At 41.7% G+C, this 16,315-nt stretch overlaps 2 protein-coding genes and 1 long non-coding RNA gene across 8 annotated transcripts in view; 2 read left to right on the plus strand and 1 right to left on the minus strand.

Moving 5' to 3' along the window:
- LOC108163424 overlaps positions 1-11,886 on the minus strand; it is a 50,190-nt gene extending 38,304 nt beyond the window's left edge. The window contains exon 1 of one of the 5 annotated variants that reach the window (XR_004471296.1): positions 11,332-11,886. The gene's annotated coding sequence lies outside the window, so the exon portion shown is untranslated. The remainder of the gene's footprint in view (positions 1-11,331) is intronic. The other 4 variants (XR_004471295.1, XM_033386406.1, XM_033386405.1 and 1 more) reach the window with 4 other exon arrangements.
- Positions 7,618-11,335, plus strand: LOC108158606. 2 transcript variants are annotated; one of them, XR_004471297.1, is made up of 3 exons: positions 7,618-7,876; positions 7,961-8,232; positions 8,298-11,335. It is a non-coding gene; the product is annotated as an uncharacterized LOC108158606 (long non-coding RNA). The 2 variants fall into 2 exon arrangements; XR_001775260.2 differs by having other exon boundaries at positions 7,961-8,136.
- A 1,311-nt stretch (positions 11,887-13,197) lies between the features above and the next one.
- Positions 13,198-14,615, plus strand: LOC117186169 (protein Exd1 homolog). The gene is made up of 3 exons (XM_033386407.1): positions 13,198-13,367; positions 13,463-14,017; positions 14,078-14,615. Exons 2-3 carry the CDS (start codon positions 13,469-13,471, stop codon positions 14,381-14,383), a joined length of 855 nt encoding a protein of 284 aa, XP_033242298.1. The 5' UTR covers positions 13,198-13,367; positions 13,463-13,468; the 3' UTR covers positions 14,384-14,615.
- Positions 14,616-16,315: the final 1,700 nt, after the last annotated feature.

Raw genomic sequence — 16,315 nt, forward strand, 5'->3', positions numbered from 1 at the left:
GCACACGAAGCTTACGGAAAGCATTCAAAAGCAATTAAGCGCTTTCCTTGCTGCCAGACTAGTCGCTGCAGAGGATCTGGGAGGTAGACCGGGCTCTTGCAACACGTGACTTAAAATGTAGTATCATCAATCAAATAAAAACAGGGAAACTAAAGAAGAGAGGAATAGACAGAGAGAAAAGACAGAGAAAAAAGAGAGAGCAAAGCCACAAGCCGAACAAATTCCGAGAAAAATGGCATAGTATGGCACCCAAAATTGTACGAAATACGCGGTTTTCCAATACAAAAGTCGTGAAATTCCATAACTAATATAAATGTATTCATGTACATAAATTCGCGGTTTGCGGTTTGCGGTTTGCGGTTTGCGGTTTGCGGTTTGCGGTTTGCGGTTTGCGGTTTGCGGTTCGGGGTCATCATTTGGGTTCAGTTGAACAGAACGCTCAAACCAACAAAAATATTTCAGAGAATTCTAATGATTTTGAACACAAACAACAATTAAATATACATATCTTAATTGGAATGTATCAAAAAAAAAAAAATAAATAAAAAACATGCAATCGAGTGTGGAGCCTGTTGAACCTTTCTGCTACAAAACTTGCTACAGCCGGCTCGGAAGGGTGCATTCAACCTGGCCAAATAATTTAGCGATATCGAGCTGCAAGATGACTCCATGGCTCAGGTTGTTTCGGGTATAGTTTAACACTGTTCGCCTGATCCATACTCTTGACGTGTCAGCCAACGTGTCCCCAAACATTTTCGATGCCATTCAAATCCGCTGAGCAGGGCAGCCAGCTTAACCACCCCGGCTGGATGGATAGGCCCATTGTCATGTTGATATATCCCCGACAGGGATTCAGAAAGAGCACTAAATGGACAAATCCCCACACCATCACACCTCAAACTCTGCAATATAAGCTAGATTCAAGGCAAAAATGGGCCGAAAGTGGCTAGAAGCGAAGAAAAAGCTACAAGACTAAATACACCTCAAAAACAACAAATTTTGTGGTTTTAGTTTTTTTCTTTAGAGATTAGCGATAAATGAAGAACATCATCAACTACGACATCCCATCGTGTCCGCCCTTTGCTGCAATACCAGAGAAACTTGGCGCCTTTTGGAATTACAAGTAAGCATTACGATGGCACATTGCGCTTATGGCCACATTCGGCATTTCTGCGCACCCATATCTACACAACTCAGAACAGGATTACAATGTTTAATGTTTTAAGCGAGGTGGATCGTGGTGAGGTGACTCTACATTCATGTAAACCCGATCCACAGACCGAGGAGAGTGTATGCGAGAGAAAGACAGGAAATGAGTACCACTAAATTGCAATTTGCAATTTACCTCCAAAAACTTGTCTGTTTTGTGACTTTGCCTTTGCTTGATTCACAATAAAAATACATGTTCCAAAATTTGCACATTAGCACAGTGTCTATGGATAAATGGATGGACAAATGGACAAATGGACAATTGGACAAATGATCAGGAGGGCAGCATCCCATTACAAAGTGCACAAAAACTAGTTTTGGCTGGGCTTTGTACTCAAGGCTGACGTACTCAATATGGGAACGATAGCTCAACCTGTTGTCCAGCATTAGACCTACATATGTATGCAGATACAAGGGTGTTCGATTAGTTTTGCGATATTTTGACTGAAGTATTGGGTTTCAGAAAGCTGTGTGCCTGCACAGGCACTGTGCCTGTGTGATAAAAAACGAGGGGGAACGTTGTGAGTTGCTACGGAGACCGCAACTCTACATTTATACCCGATACTAAGTCAGTATGGCCCTCCTCCGGTAGACGCCACTACTATTGAACAACACGACAGAAAATCAGTCTGAGCTTGACGTCGGGCGCTGTGTAGCCACTGCCAATAGATTTGTTCCTTTTGGCTATAAAAATGATCCGATCTGATCCCGATTCAGCAACCGAATAAATATGGTCATTCTCTATGATTGTGCGTTTTTAGTTTTCTCGAATCTGCAATATTGTGGATGCAACAGATTTTCGTTCTTTGTGGTGGCGGAAAGGGCTGTGGCGAAATTTTGACATAAATCGGTCAAGGTCCGATATCACAGGAGTGTGGATACCAAATTTGGTTGCTCTAGCTTTTATAGGTTCTGAGATCCTTGAACTCACATTTTGCAATTGGCAAAACCGACCATGAAACCTGTGTGTCAGAGAGAGACAGAGCGAGAAAGAATGAAATTGTTTTCTTGATTCTGGCTAGAATAATTATACGATCTGGTTCAATTTTACACTCTAGAACATATAGTCATCCTCTACGATTCTGCGTTTTCAGTTTTCTTGTATCTTTGAAATTTTGGATGCCACAGATTTTCGCCCTTTGTGGGGGCGGAAGGGGGCGGGCAAAGTTTTGAAATATACTTGTAACAGTGACATATCACAGAAGTCTGAAAATAAAATATCGTTGCTCTAGCTCTTATAGTCTATGAGCACTAGGCGCTGATAGGGACGGACAGACAGGGCTCAATCGACTCGGCTATTGATGCTGATCCAGAATATATATACTTTATGGGGTCGGAAACGATTCTTTCTGGACTTTACACACATCCATTTTCACCACAAATCTTATATACCCCAATACTCATTTTGAGTATCGGGTATAATAAATTCCCAATGACTGTATCCTTTTGGCCCAGCTGAAGGAAAAAATTTGTGAGAAAAGACCCAGTTTGCAGAAGAACAAATATTTTTCATCAGGATAATCCGCCATATCACAAGAGCATTTTGACAATGTCTAAAATGTTGGAGCATTCACTGTATTCACGAGATTTGGCCCCTAGCGACTTCCAACTGTTTCCGAACCTAAAATTCTGTTTTTCTCATCGAGCCGCAGAACTTATTGAACAACCTTGTGGATACCTGATTGACTCCAGCGACTTGATCGTCGCATTACCCACCTGAATCGTCGCAAACTCAATCTTCTTCCGACTCGTGATGGATACTTGTTGCCCGTCACCTCTATATCCTGAAGCTCTTTGGCCGCCTTGACCAGAGCTAGGTCGTCAGCGAAGCCGATAAACGTGCATTCCTGCGGAAGCTGGGTTCTCAGGACGGCGTCAAACACTATGTTTCACAGAAGATATCCTAGGACTGACCCCTGTGGAACTCTGGCTGTCACCCTGCAGAGCTTTGGTCCATCCTCCGTCGCGTACCTCAGTACCCTACCCGACATTCCAGTCCTCCCGAGAGCCTCATTGATCCGTGTCCAGTCCAGTGTCAAAGTCCCCGCTACTATATTCTCCAGCATCCTTCGAACAGCCGACCAGCTGTAAAAGGGGACCCCTCTGAGCCGCTCATCCTCGCGGAGCTTTCGCTTACTACGCTCGCAAGGTTATACCACCTGCGCATGTGTCCTTTAATCAGCCTTCTTCCACAGAATTCTTCGATCATTCTCCTCTTTGCTGCGAACCTTGCTCACACCTACAGGTGGGAAGTGTGAGTTCCGCTGGATCCCCTGCTGATCCATCTCGGCAACCAGGATAAGGATACGCTTCAAAGCGGCCATGGACCTGTGTCATGTGTCTTCGCATACTTCCATGCCTGGGATGAGGGAGTACCACCAGTCCATCCACCCTTCGTGGACCCGTTCCATCTCCGTTGCCACTCGGCCACTGTCTTTTGGCGCGCCCGAGGACAAAAACCTTCTCGGTGTTGGTTGGATTATTAGATCGGATTATTAGTATAGCCAGAAGAACAAACTAATTTTCATTGGGCACAAGCTTTCTCATTCTTTCTCTATCTTTCACACACTCTCATCGTGCATATATCGTCATATAATCGAGCCACAATAACTGAGTACCGGATATAAATGTTGAGTCGTGGCCCTAGCTGCGACTCACAACGTTCCTGCTCGTTTATCGCTTAAAACGTGATACCAGGAAAGCCATCAACAGCATCAACAGCATCCGCAGTCAGCCTTTTCATTTTCCGACGATGGGAGATTCTCAGGAAAGCCGATTCTGCCCCTTTCGGCACACATTTTTTTGACTATCGACTTGTAAACTTGTTGTACTTTTTGTACTTTTGTCGTTGTGGCGCTTGCGTTGTTGGCAATTCGTGGTGGGGAGCTGGTGTATTTATAGAGCTTGTTAACTTTGTGCCGTGCAAATACTAGTATAATGAAGCAGGATAAAGTAGGAACATCGACAATGAAAGGGCCTTTTGTGACTATGACGTGGTGTCCGAAAAGAAAGACTTGCACAAGCAGGGAAAGCCTCACTGGAAAAGCATGCAGTGAGAGCGAGGGAATCATATGCGACTGCTTGGCTTTCGAGTTGGCTGGCAGCAGCGCTGCGGCAGAGATGATCGATTGTTATACTTTTTAGATCTACTGTGTGTATTGGAAAACATAATTTTGTCACAAATAGTGCCCAGCTATCCAACTAATAGCCGCCAGACGGCTCCGAACACTAACGGACGGAGAGGCGGACGTATGGACAGACGGACATGGCTCTGTCGACTCGGCTATTGATGCTGATCAAAAATATATATGTATCGGGTATCGGGTATACAAAAAAACGCAAGTTTGTAATCCGAGCAATCCGACTCGCCGATCAATCCGTACAACACATAATCCCAAAATAAAAGTTCTGTGGACCCAGGGACACAGCAATATTAAAGGAACAAATTCCACTTATTTACACCGAAAACCTAAACATAAAAGACATTCAGGCAGGCTCCGGTTTTCACTTTCACAACAATTTTTCGATTTACTTTTGAAAAGACATGAATTGGTGCTCCCGTTTTCACAATCCGCAAGACCGTCTTCAAAACGGAAATTTTGTGAAAACTGGCGCACCTCAAAGCGAAAACGAAACGTTTTGGCCGAAAACGTAAAACGCAAAAGTCAGCGAAATCCGGAGCCTGCCTGATTACACTACTCAACGGGACATCGACGCTGTCAACCGTTACGTTCCTTCCCAAATGCCATTTTACCGTTAAAAACTGTCGTATTTCAAGTATTTACAGTATTTCAAGCTTAAACGACGCTATGCAACAAAAACACAAAAGTCCCGAGTTTTCAATGTCAAAATTTTGAAATAATACACCACACAAAATTCCTAAATTTTGAGTTTGAAAGCTTAATATTTCCCAGTCCTTCGGGTAGGATTTATGGCTGCGTTTATCAGCTTTTCAGAATTGTAAAGTTCAATACAACAGCGTCGAAAGAAAGGTTCGCTCAAGGTTGAGTAGTGTTATGGATAGATACATCGATGGATATTGAATCGGGTGTGGTTGTGGCTTCAAATGGGTAAACAGCTTTCGCTGTATGGACCTAGGTACTCCCCGAATTATTTCTATGACAACTTTTTAACCTGTCATCGATTCAAGGACTTGGGGCAAAGCCAAGCCACATGGCCAACATTCTACCTTAATTTTGATGTATTTGTCTCTGTTCTGCTCGCTCTTCGCTCTGCCTCTCTGGTATCTCTGCGTATAACCTTAATGCGTCTCAGTCTCAGCTTGAGGGATTTCCACATTCCTTGGGTATTGTGTATTAGGCTTGATTGCGAAAGGGTATTCCATGCTTCGAAATGTCGCAGGAAGCCTTCGATGGTCTGTTACCGCCTCTCTCCCCCTAATTTGTCTAGCATTTCATCTGATCCAATTAAAGGGCCGGACAAAAAATCGCCGAGATACTTCCCCTGTGCTTGGAGCCTTCAATTGCCATTTCCCCACGATAATCACATACATACACACTCGTACATAGAGTCTTTTAATTTACGCTTAAGTTAACCTTTCTCCTTCAGTAATATTAATTATAGTTTTTGCTGTCGCAGCGCCGGCAATGCGTGGCCTTTCAATTAAAGAGGCCTGGAAGTTAATTAAGTGTATATGTATGTACATATGTATGTATGTGTACATACATACGTACTCGCGCCCCTCTCCTCTTTGTTTGCGGTGTTAACAGTTGAGAGTACGGAAAATACAGTTCCTACTATCAGAAGCTGATTGCTTTTTCAACTCTCATCGGCTAGGAATAGCAAAATATAATATAATTCATTTGATTTGCTTCCTGCAATGCAATTATTGATGTTCATACATATGTATGTATGTACTTGCATGTATGTACAGTGTACACATATCTGGTCTCTAAAAATAATAAAATGGAATAGAATAGAATACTTATACACAGACGTAAGAGGCAAGCAACAAAATACCTTCGATTATGACTCAAATGTCACTTTTATATTAGCAACTACTTCTTATAACATTACGCGGATGAAAGTATCAAAAGCAACAAAAAATGTCTTTTATGGACCGCGATATGCCAAGAATTAATGTGCAGAAACTATTTGAAACTTCTGAGCAAAATATCGTGCGCATTCGGCCTTTTCAGCTTGATACATGAGTACCTCCTGAACAGAATAAGATACGATAAATAATGATCCGATCCGATCTGATCCAGTTTCAGTAATCTGGTAGATATGGTCATTCATTATGATTGTGATTTTTTGTTTTCTCGTATCTTTGAAATTGTGGATGGCACAGATTTTCGCACTTTGTGGGGGCGGAAGTGGGCGGGGCGAAGTTTTGAAATATTCGTGTAGCAGTGACATATCACAGAAGTCTGGATCCAAAACATCGTTGCCGTAGCTCTTATAGTCTTTGACCACTAGGCGCTGAAGGGGACGGACAGACGGACAGACGGACGGACGGACAGACAGACAGGGCTCAATCGACTCGGCTATTGATGCTGATCAAGAATATATATACTTTATGGGGTCGAAAACGATTCCTTCTGGACGTTACACACATTCATTTTCACCACAAATCTAATATACCCTAATACTCATTTTGAGTATCGGGTATAAATTCAGGCTCAATTATTAACCAATCGAGCTGAAATTTTCAGCGCGGCCGAATATTTTATTATTCATCAAAAAATCATAAAAAAAAATTCAATCCGATCAGAGCGGCATATGCAGGCAGGCATACATGTAAGTATATGTAAGTGCAGATGTTCCTTTACGCGCATGTTTAGAGTACAGTCAGTGCTGTTACGCGCAAACATTTATTTCTTGCCAGTGTTCCGATAACCGAATCGGGCAGCGTCAGCTGTTCGCACGAAAGCGAAAAATGTTGTCGGCCTGACCAAATATTTTCGAGACAAATTTAGACAAATTTAAAACCCAAGCTAAATTTCCCTGGTAAGGGTGTCAAATTTATGTTAATGCATCAATAAGTCATTTAATTTGTTTCTGTTTTAATTACGATTCGTTTTGTTGCATAAAAAACATAAACGGCTTTTCATTTCGTTTGAATGTTCATGTTTCCGTTTTGAAGACAGAGAAATCTTGCGGATTGTTAAAACGGGAGCACCAAATACTGTTTTCAAAAGAAAATCGAAGCACCTTTGTGAAAATTTTTGGACACTGTGAACTAAGATTCCGAGAAGAGCGAGGCAGGAACTATTGTACTGATTAAAGCACGACTGCCCTCCGCTCCGCCCTGCACCACTCTAAAAAATCCATTTGTAATAGTTTAACCAATCAACCAATAGTTTAACTAACGTCATTATGGAAAGTTTATTATTTTTACACATTATGAGAGTGAATTGCTTTTTTCAACTTTTCGTTCGAGTCAGAGTCGGGAGTCGTAGTCGGAGTCGGAGTCGGAGTCGGCAGACTGAGGTACGGTGCGCATGCATGGAAATCGGTGCGCCAGCAGCCACAGAGCAGATGAAAAGAAATCGGGCTGGCATACCATACCGAAGTATACCGGTCCGAAACCGGTCCATAGCCCATAGAAAATCAGTTTTGAAATGCAATAAAGCGTGGTTGTTAAAAGTGAAGCGTAACGAGCTACGAACGAACGAGCAACAACAACAAAAATGTCCCTTTTTATGTGAGTATATCTGTACAGATACACATATGTACATATGTACATATGTATGTATGCATGTACTAAAGTAAGTACACTCACATGCAGACTGCTGCTCGTACACTGCAAACTAAACACCTGAAGCGGGACAAATAGCCGGAGCGACAGCGAGAGCAACATCAGCCGATTGAGATATGAGATCTCTTTGTTTCTCTCTCTATCACTCTCTCTCTCTCTCTTTGCACCAACGACCTACCGTCCGGTACTTTTATATGCAAAATCAGGTAGATTCCATTGAATTGGAAAACAACTCCTCATTTTTACTAATTCAATACTTGCTCTTCGTTTTGAATTTTGTGTGTCTCTTGTCCGAGTCTTAGGTGAGCGCACTTATTCACTCAAACCATTTTGGAGCAGAATTTAAATTTACTCAATTCGTTTTCAGCATTGGGGACGTTCGCCGTTCAAGCACAGCTTGCTAAACGCTCAGTGACGGATTTCATACGATTGTGCCGATTATTTGTGATTATCATCCATAAATTCACCCGTCATGCCGATATATGTAGGCCAGAAGCAATGCATCATATATGGACCGTACTGTTTTTACGCTATATTACAGAACATCAGAGCACAGCAGAGCAACACGTCTCAAGCTTTTCATACTCAAATGATAAGCGGAAATGGATTCCCATTTCCGGTTTCACAGGAACAGTGTTCCTTTTGGTTATAATAACGATCAGACCTAATCCAGATTCAGCAATCTTGGAGATATGCTAATTTTCTATGATGCGGTTCGGGGCGGAGTTTTGAAATACACTTGTAACAGTTACACATCACAGCTGTTAAGTCTCTGACTACGGACGGACAGACAGACATGGCTCAATCGACTCGGCTATTGATGCTGATCAAGAATATAGTACATATATACATTATGGGGTCGGAAACGCTTCCTTCTGGACGTTACACCTATACTCATACTCATACTCCTATACTCACTTTGAGTATCGGGTATAAAAACGGAGACATTTTCCGTTTCAATAAAAATTAAAGCGCTTTTTATGCAACAAAACGAATCTGAATATACATATATTTTGACACCATTAACAGGGCAAATAAGCTTTTGCCTTCTTTACAAATATTTGCTTTTGGCCCAACCTCCAGTTTGGCTCGAAAATAATTGGTCAGGGCAACAAAAATTATTTGCCCGTAACAGCACAAATGCGCGCGTAACAGGGCAGACTATGCTCTTAACATGCGCATAACAGAACAGTTAGGTAAAGACAGCTGATTCCCGCCACATTTAATTCAAAATGTAAGTGCAACATATTCACTTTCACCAATAGAAGTTTAATTATTCTCAGACATGTTAAATGTTTAAATGATATTCTTAAATCGCGCACTTTCTGCCGTCGTTTTGGACATGCAAAACGAAAGAGTTAGTGAAAATGGGAGCCTGCTGAAAACTCTAATATGTACAAATATCTCACAATCTCACAATCAGGAAATTTTTGTTTTGTGAACAGTCAGTTCTGTGCTTTTGCGAACCGCGATACCGAACGACATATAAAATATGTTGTATAAATTACATAAATCATAGGTTCGCATATGTATTGACTGAGTACCATGTATAAACTAGAGCCGAGGCCCTTGACTCTGCGCACAAAGTTCTTACTAGTTTTTTTTCTTTCCTTCATTTGTAACGTAACCTATGTATATTAATCTTTTATGTATTTTTTCTTGATGCATGCCAAAGATAGACCTCGACCTAAACAGCCTGTGCCCGCGTGTTCCGCCTTACCCAAAGGCCGCCTTACCTCAATAACATACAAAAGAATGTGGAGCTCTGATGCAATTCGAGCATAGAATCTCGCAGTGCGAGGGGAAGCTATTGGGTGATTCCAAAAAGTTCAGCGTTTCCACGGATACACACTGGCTTGAGCACATATCATCGCTGTTTTTCTTTTGAATCACTCAAACTGTGCCGCAAAACAGAGCGTATTGACCATGAGTGGAAAAGCAATGAGTAAAAATAAGCCCGTATGATTGAATTCATGTGGAGGAGCGGTCGGCACGTGAGAGGTCGCAGAGCCGAAGCACTCTTCGGCTGGGAACTCTCACGTTTCGCTCTTTTCGGGTCGAGTCAGTCAGCTGTATGCCAGTAAACCGGCTCTCACATTATTCTATATTATTTTATTATATTCCTGAGTCTCAGTATACATATATGTATGTATGGTAATACAGTGGCGGAGAGTAGAATATGGACACTCTTGCAAGCTAACTTTAAAATGATGGGGCTATTTAAAAAACGGATGTGTATATAGTCCGAAAAACGAAATTTTTTTTTAGATTCATTCATTAGATTCATAAGCTATTAATTAACTTTATGTTTTGATGTCATAATGTTAGAGGGGTAAACAAACAAAAAAACATAAAAATTTTGAAAATTACGAAGTCTGATATGACGGCCATATTGGCTTCACGCTCTCAAAATTTAAGCCTTGAGCTTAAGGACGGCCGTCGCGGACGTAGAGCATCAAAGAAATCACCTTTTAGCCTAATAATCAGAAAAGACAAATTTTGCATCGATCGAATCAGGGATGATATTCGTATGGAAACGATGGGGTTGCATGCCTGTTTTTCGTTCGATGGGAAATTTTGCAGCATTTTGCAGTTCAGCAAAATAAATAGAAGATAATACTGGAAAGGTATCCGGAACTGGAAAAGGGAAGCAAGCGAGAACGTGCCAGCCGGCTAGATGGCAATAATGAAGACAAATTTATTCTCATTTAATGAGTTTTTTTTGACTGTCCACATTTCACTGTTCGCCACTGTATGTATGGCCATGGAAATGTATTTGGCTGTGCAGCATAGGCTAGAAGTTGCCGGCCACAGTGAAGCCCCACAGAGTGGGCCCCAGAGACGGTGCACACGTACAGAGTGTGATGCAGGGGTAGACGAGGCACAGTGGGTTCTCATTGCAGGCAGACAGATTTGTATTATAGCAGTGGTCGGCCCCCATACATGAACATGCAGTGCTTTGGTGTGCGTGGATAGCAGGCTTCAACCACTGCACCCATAACCGTAACCACAGCACAGATCAGGGAACGGAATGGGAAGAATAGACGAAGCAGACACGAAAAAGGCAAACAAGGGAAAAGGGTGCATACGTTGTGAAGCAGCTGTTGCTCTCCGATAACTACCTGGCGTAAAGAGACGACAACAGCAAACCTGCTTTCATGCCTCCGAAAATATGCTGAAAGAGAAATTCCAGTGAATAGCAGGTAGCGCAAGAGAGTGCGGATTTTTCGAAGATTCCAAATCTTCTGGCTGGTCTTTTTACCCGATCAAATGGAAGTTATCGTTCCTGTGAAAGGCGCGTGTGACAACGGTTAAGTCGTCATATGTACGACCATACGACCATACCATACACAACGAAACCACCCGCAAGATCTTTTCAACACCAAGCACATCAGACTTACCTTGGATCTGGTATCCATAACCTGGTTGCACTTCCTCTGTGAGAGGCAGCACTGCAGACAGTCTAAAAAGTAACAACCACATTTGCGAACAACTCCGATTCTTTTTCCCGATATGCACAATTTCACAATAAACAATGAAATAAAAAAACACCTGCAGTCTTCTGCTGGCAGCGACGCGCGCAACCGAAACATGCACAGACGTGCTGCTGCTGCGTGACGGCACGCAATAAAGTTGCGTGTTCAAGTATGAGGGTGTGGGAAACTCACAATTTAATCACAAAAAAATAACACAAAAAAAAGAAATAGATGCAACGCAGAGAGCACACAAAATATTGAGAAAAAATACCGGATCGATAAGCTGGGCTTGACAATATGAAACATATTGAAACAATCATATTTAATATCAAAGAAACCACTTTTGTAAATTTCTAAAAAATTCGACCCTATTTTCTGCTGTTTCCATTGCCACGGCGGCCAAGACGGATCATTTCTAGTAGAAATTTTGTACAACCCGACGATCACTGGCTTATTCAGATATACCCGCGACTTTTGATTATGTGTCTTATCGATTCACAGGGCTGTTGAAAAAAAACTATCGATATTTTTGTGCGATAAGCGGGATCTCATACCATCGAATGTTCCAACAGATTATTCTGAGACAGCTCCCAGTGATATTCGGCTCTGGGAGTTCTCAGTTTAGCTCTCTTCGCCCCGAGCCGCGTCTAGTGGAACTCAGCAATGCATTTGAATTTATGCGTGGCAACCGGTTCTCACACATTTTAGCTATAAGCTTGGTACTCAAAAAAAACAGCAAAATTTTCCATCAGCTCAGCAGTTTAGCTGAATAGAGAAAAATTCGATACATATAACATATTTACATATACATTTCCATACGAATATTATGCATGATTCGATCGGTGGAAAATTTTGCTGATCTAAGTATGTTCTAGTTTTTACGTCGCACCTTGAATAGCCTAATGAAAAATTTTTGGTTAAATTAATTAATTTTCAATCAATTTAGAAAATAGCATCAGAACAAAGGTATATGCAGATGTTTTTATTTTAGCTTTTAGATATTTGGTCTGTGGAAACCTTACCATGGAAATACCCATACACAAAATAACAGTTCTTCTGATATTGTGTGGCAAGCTTTACATTTATGTTCACATAATAAGTGTCATACATACATTTATACCTTGAGCCTCAATAAACACAATGAAAAAATGAATACAATCCTAACTAGATCACAAATTCTGTGTGTTACACACTCATTCAAATTCGCTGCTGACTGGCTGGCTCATGGCTGAACGCTGGGAGTGTACGCAGCAAATTCGTTTGCGACATGATCGGGTTATGAACTGGCACAATTATATACTGCATGGTTAGTGGTTCCATAAAATACCGATTACTACGAGAAAAGCAGCCGATGGTATTTGTTGGTATCCTGCTAGGCTTGAGCGGAATATAGAAATGTTATACACCTAATTCTGTTTTTAGGTGTACATATACATATACATGTACATAATAGTGTAACCGTAGGGCATGCACACCTGGTCACACTCTTGCGCTAGCAAAATATATGGCACGTTTTGCTAGCAAAACTGTTTCCAGATCTAAATACTGCGCTTAAGGTACGACGCCAAAAAGTTAACTTTTCTATTTATTAGTTTTCAACAAATTTATGTATAATTTGATTTCAAAGTAAGGCTATTTAGCTGATTTTTACATGAATTCTACACCTACCAAGGCGGCTCCCTCTGTTGGTGGTCCATGCAAAATACCGACTCGATATATTGATTAAACGGTGACTGAATTTCCTAATGCGTTTGACTCTGCGGTTAGTTCTGTGTGCGGTTTCTTTTGGCCATCAAAGTTCGGTCACTCTTCGCGCCATATTCTTTGTGCACAAAGTGTTTCATCTTTTGCTATAAAGACATTATCATACAACTATAAAGGACTAACTCGTAACCAAAACTAATAGATGTCATAGACAAACGCCTAGTAACTTATTTTTTCACCTATAATATCAATCTTTGGTAAGCATGGAAAAATAATTTTTCTTACACTTCAGCAATAGAAATGCACGTTTTTGACTTCAAACACTCCATACAACTTTCCTTATTATTCCTAGAAAAAAATGGCGGATAGCGATGATGATAGTGTAGCGTCCTTTAAGACGGCTGAGGAGATCAGCCCGTCGCGTGGGAAAACAATTCTTCCTCTAATGAGCCACGAGTTGAGCTCGCTGGAAAGGAAGCTTAATCGAATCGTATACATACAGCAGGCAGACGCGGCTTATCACAAAGCACTTAACGATATGCGAGATCAGTTGAGCATATCAGTGATTGCGGAGCCTAGTTTATATGGACGCCACAGACCCGTAGCGGTGCTAGTGGTGGCCACGGCCAATCAGACATATGTGTTCGATATCCAGGCACTGGGCGCCTTTTTTCCCGAGTTGAAAAAGCTGCTGGAGGCTAAATATCCGAGAAAAGTGGTGCACTATAGTCATCGTATTACCGATCAGCTGTTCTATAAGCACCAAATTAAACTGACTGGATTGAGCGACACATTTGTGGCTCTGTGCGTAGCCCGGCAAGATAAAAGTGCCTGCTCATTGCCAGAAGCGATTTCGTCAGTGCTTAATATTCCTCTAAGGGAACTGCTCTGCGACGAGGTCACCGGGGTAAGTGCCATACCAAAAGTGAAATTAGTTATCCGTTGATTATCCGATTCCTCACTGCAGGTAAGTGAGTCTCGCCAACTTTTCACAGCACGCCCGTTGAGCGGGGACCAGTTTCGTTTTCTGGCCAGGATGGCCATACTGCAGCACCAAATGCACGACCGGCTGACCTTTGGCCACATTTGTGCAGGGATGCAACGCATGTCTGCTACATTTAGTCAAAGCTTCTGCCGTTTCCGAAATGGGTACGAAGTGGCACCTTATATGGGTCCCAAAAGTCGATTTGGCTTCCAATACATCGATGCGTACTACAATTCAGCCGTAGGCTCTCTGCCGGTGGCCTATGAAAGTGATCATGCAGAAATATAAGCAATTAATCAAATTTTCATTGAAGAAATAGAATCCCTGAACTGAAAAAGAGAAAGAAGAGACCTGAATTTCAGCATTAAGAAATACATCCATGAAATACATGTAAAATAGTTATCATACCTTCCGAACATAGATCTAATTTGATTTATTGATCTAATTTGACCGTTGAATGAAATCATTAATACAATACAACTGCCATAGGCAGTTACGAATTATCATTAGTTTCACACAATTTCTTTTGTTTCCTTAATAGTTGTATTATTATAGTACATTAAAATAATTATTAATAATAAATAAAACAAGGCATCCGCAATGATCAGGCCATCGTCAAAACGGGAATCAGGAAGACTTTTGAAGGCGATTTCAGAGAAGATTGATACTGAGGAATCCATTGATGATGATTCGACTGGAAAATTTGAGTGACATGTACTCATGGAACTTTAGAACCAAGATAACAAATAGTTACTGGAAGCTATTCGGCTACTTCTAAGAGAAGCGGAAATCGACTTGAAGATGTGAATAGACCTGGTGAAAGATGACTTACATATAATTTCTCAGAATATAAGTACAACATGTAACTTCTAAAGTATGCTACTGCCCGTGTTCCATTACACTTCATAAAGTCAGTAGGTAGAAAGGAGATAAACGCAGTGCAAAAATAAATTAAAGTATAGAAATTAAATCGAGCCTTTTGCTAACAGAGCTCTGTTACCTCTACAGAGGTACCAAAAGACAGAGAGAGAGAGAGAGCATACGGCTGTCATCTGCTCCATACAGTATATGCGAGGGTGGTCTGATAGGTACATAGCCTCACCGTTCTTCATCATTCTTTTAGACGGCTACTGCTAAAATTTTAGCCGAATCAAACTCATAGTTTTTTTTTTTTACCACGTGTGGAAGCGGGCTTGTCTGCTGATTTTATAAAAATGGAAAAATAGCAATATCGGTCGGTGTTTCGATACTTATTTTTGGAAATCGCGCAGCGAAATCAAAGAAAGCTGGGATGCTGTGTACGGTGACTCTTCTCCTTCGATGGCGACCGTCAAAAATTAGTTTAGCGAGTTTAGCGATGAGCCTCGTCCAGGGGCCCCGAAAATGGCTACCACGGAGGAAAACGTAACAAAAATCCACGATCTCGTATTGGCAGATCGCCGATCTCAAGGCATCTCAAAAGAACGCGTGGGTCATATCCTGCATGAAATTTTGGACATGAGAAAGCTGGGCAAAACGATCAGAGCGTTCTACTGTACCAAATAATATACCGACAAATCGGCCCCATTTGGCGAAGAAAAAATAACTCTTCCACCATGACAACGCACCATCTCACACCTCCGCTATCGCCATGGCCGAATCGGTCGAATTGCATTACTAACTGCTGCCCCATCCACCGTTGTATCCAGATTTGGCCCCGTATGACTTTTTTTATTTCCTGACAAGTCACTCGCCGGACAGAAATTTGATTCGACTGAGGAGGTCATCGCCGGAACGGAGGCCTACTTTGCAGACCTCGAGAAAACTTATGGGTTAAAGGAGTTGGAACATAGCTGGGTCAAATGCACCGACCTAAACGAAGACTATGTTGAGAAATAAATCGCCACTTTTCCAAAATTTTCGTTTTTCTTTTGACCCCCTTCGTACGTAAGGGAGATCTCCGAAGGCCGAAGACTCCTGTTTTGCCTGCTAAAATTGAAAACAGGTTTTTCTATGGTCGTTGAGTTTAGGGGAAGATTTAATGCAGAGTGGCACCACTTTCGTCCTTCTAGTAAAGCAGCTGGGATTCCTGATAGGGCAACTGGTACTGAAATTCCGAGAGAGCGAGATGAAAAAGTGCATGGTCCTCACCACAGTGGAGGACGTCAAATATTAACTAATTCCTCTTGATAAGCGTCGGTATATTATTTTTTACGAAATGGTGAGTTAAGGGCTTGAACA

This window comes from Drosophila miranda, chromosome XR (genome assembly GCF_003369915.1).
Source record: "Drosophila miranda strain MSH22 chromosome XR, D.miranda_PacBio2.1, whole genome shotgun sequence".
NCBI classification, from domain to species: domain Eukaryota; kingdom Metazoa; phylum Arthropoda; class Insecta; order Diptera; family Drosophilidae; genus Drosophila; species Drosophila miranda.

Coding starts and splice junctions, on each gene's coding strand:
- LOC117186169 (XM_033386407.1), top strand. CDS start 13,469: ATGGCGGATAGCGATGATGATAGTGTAGCGTCCTTTAAGACGGCTGAG. Junction 14,018..14,077: donor TCTGCGACGAGGTCACCGGG/GTAAGTGCCATA, acceptor TCCTCACTGCAG/GTAAGTGAGTCTCGCCAACT.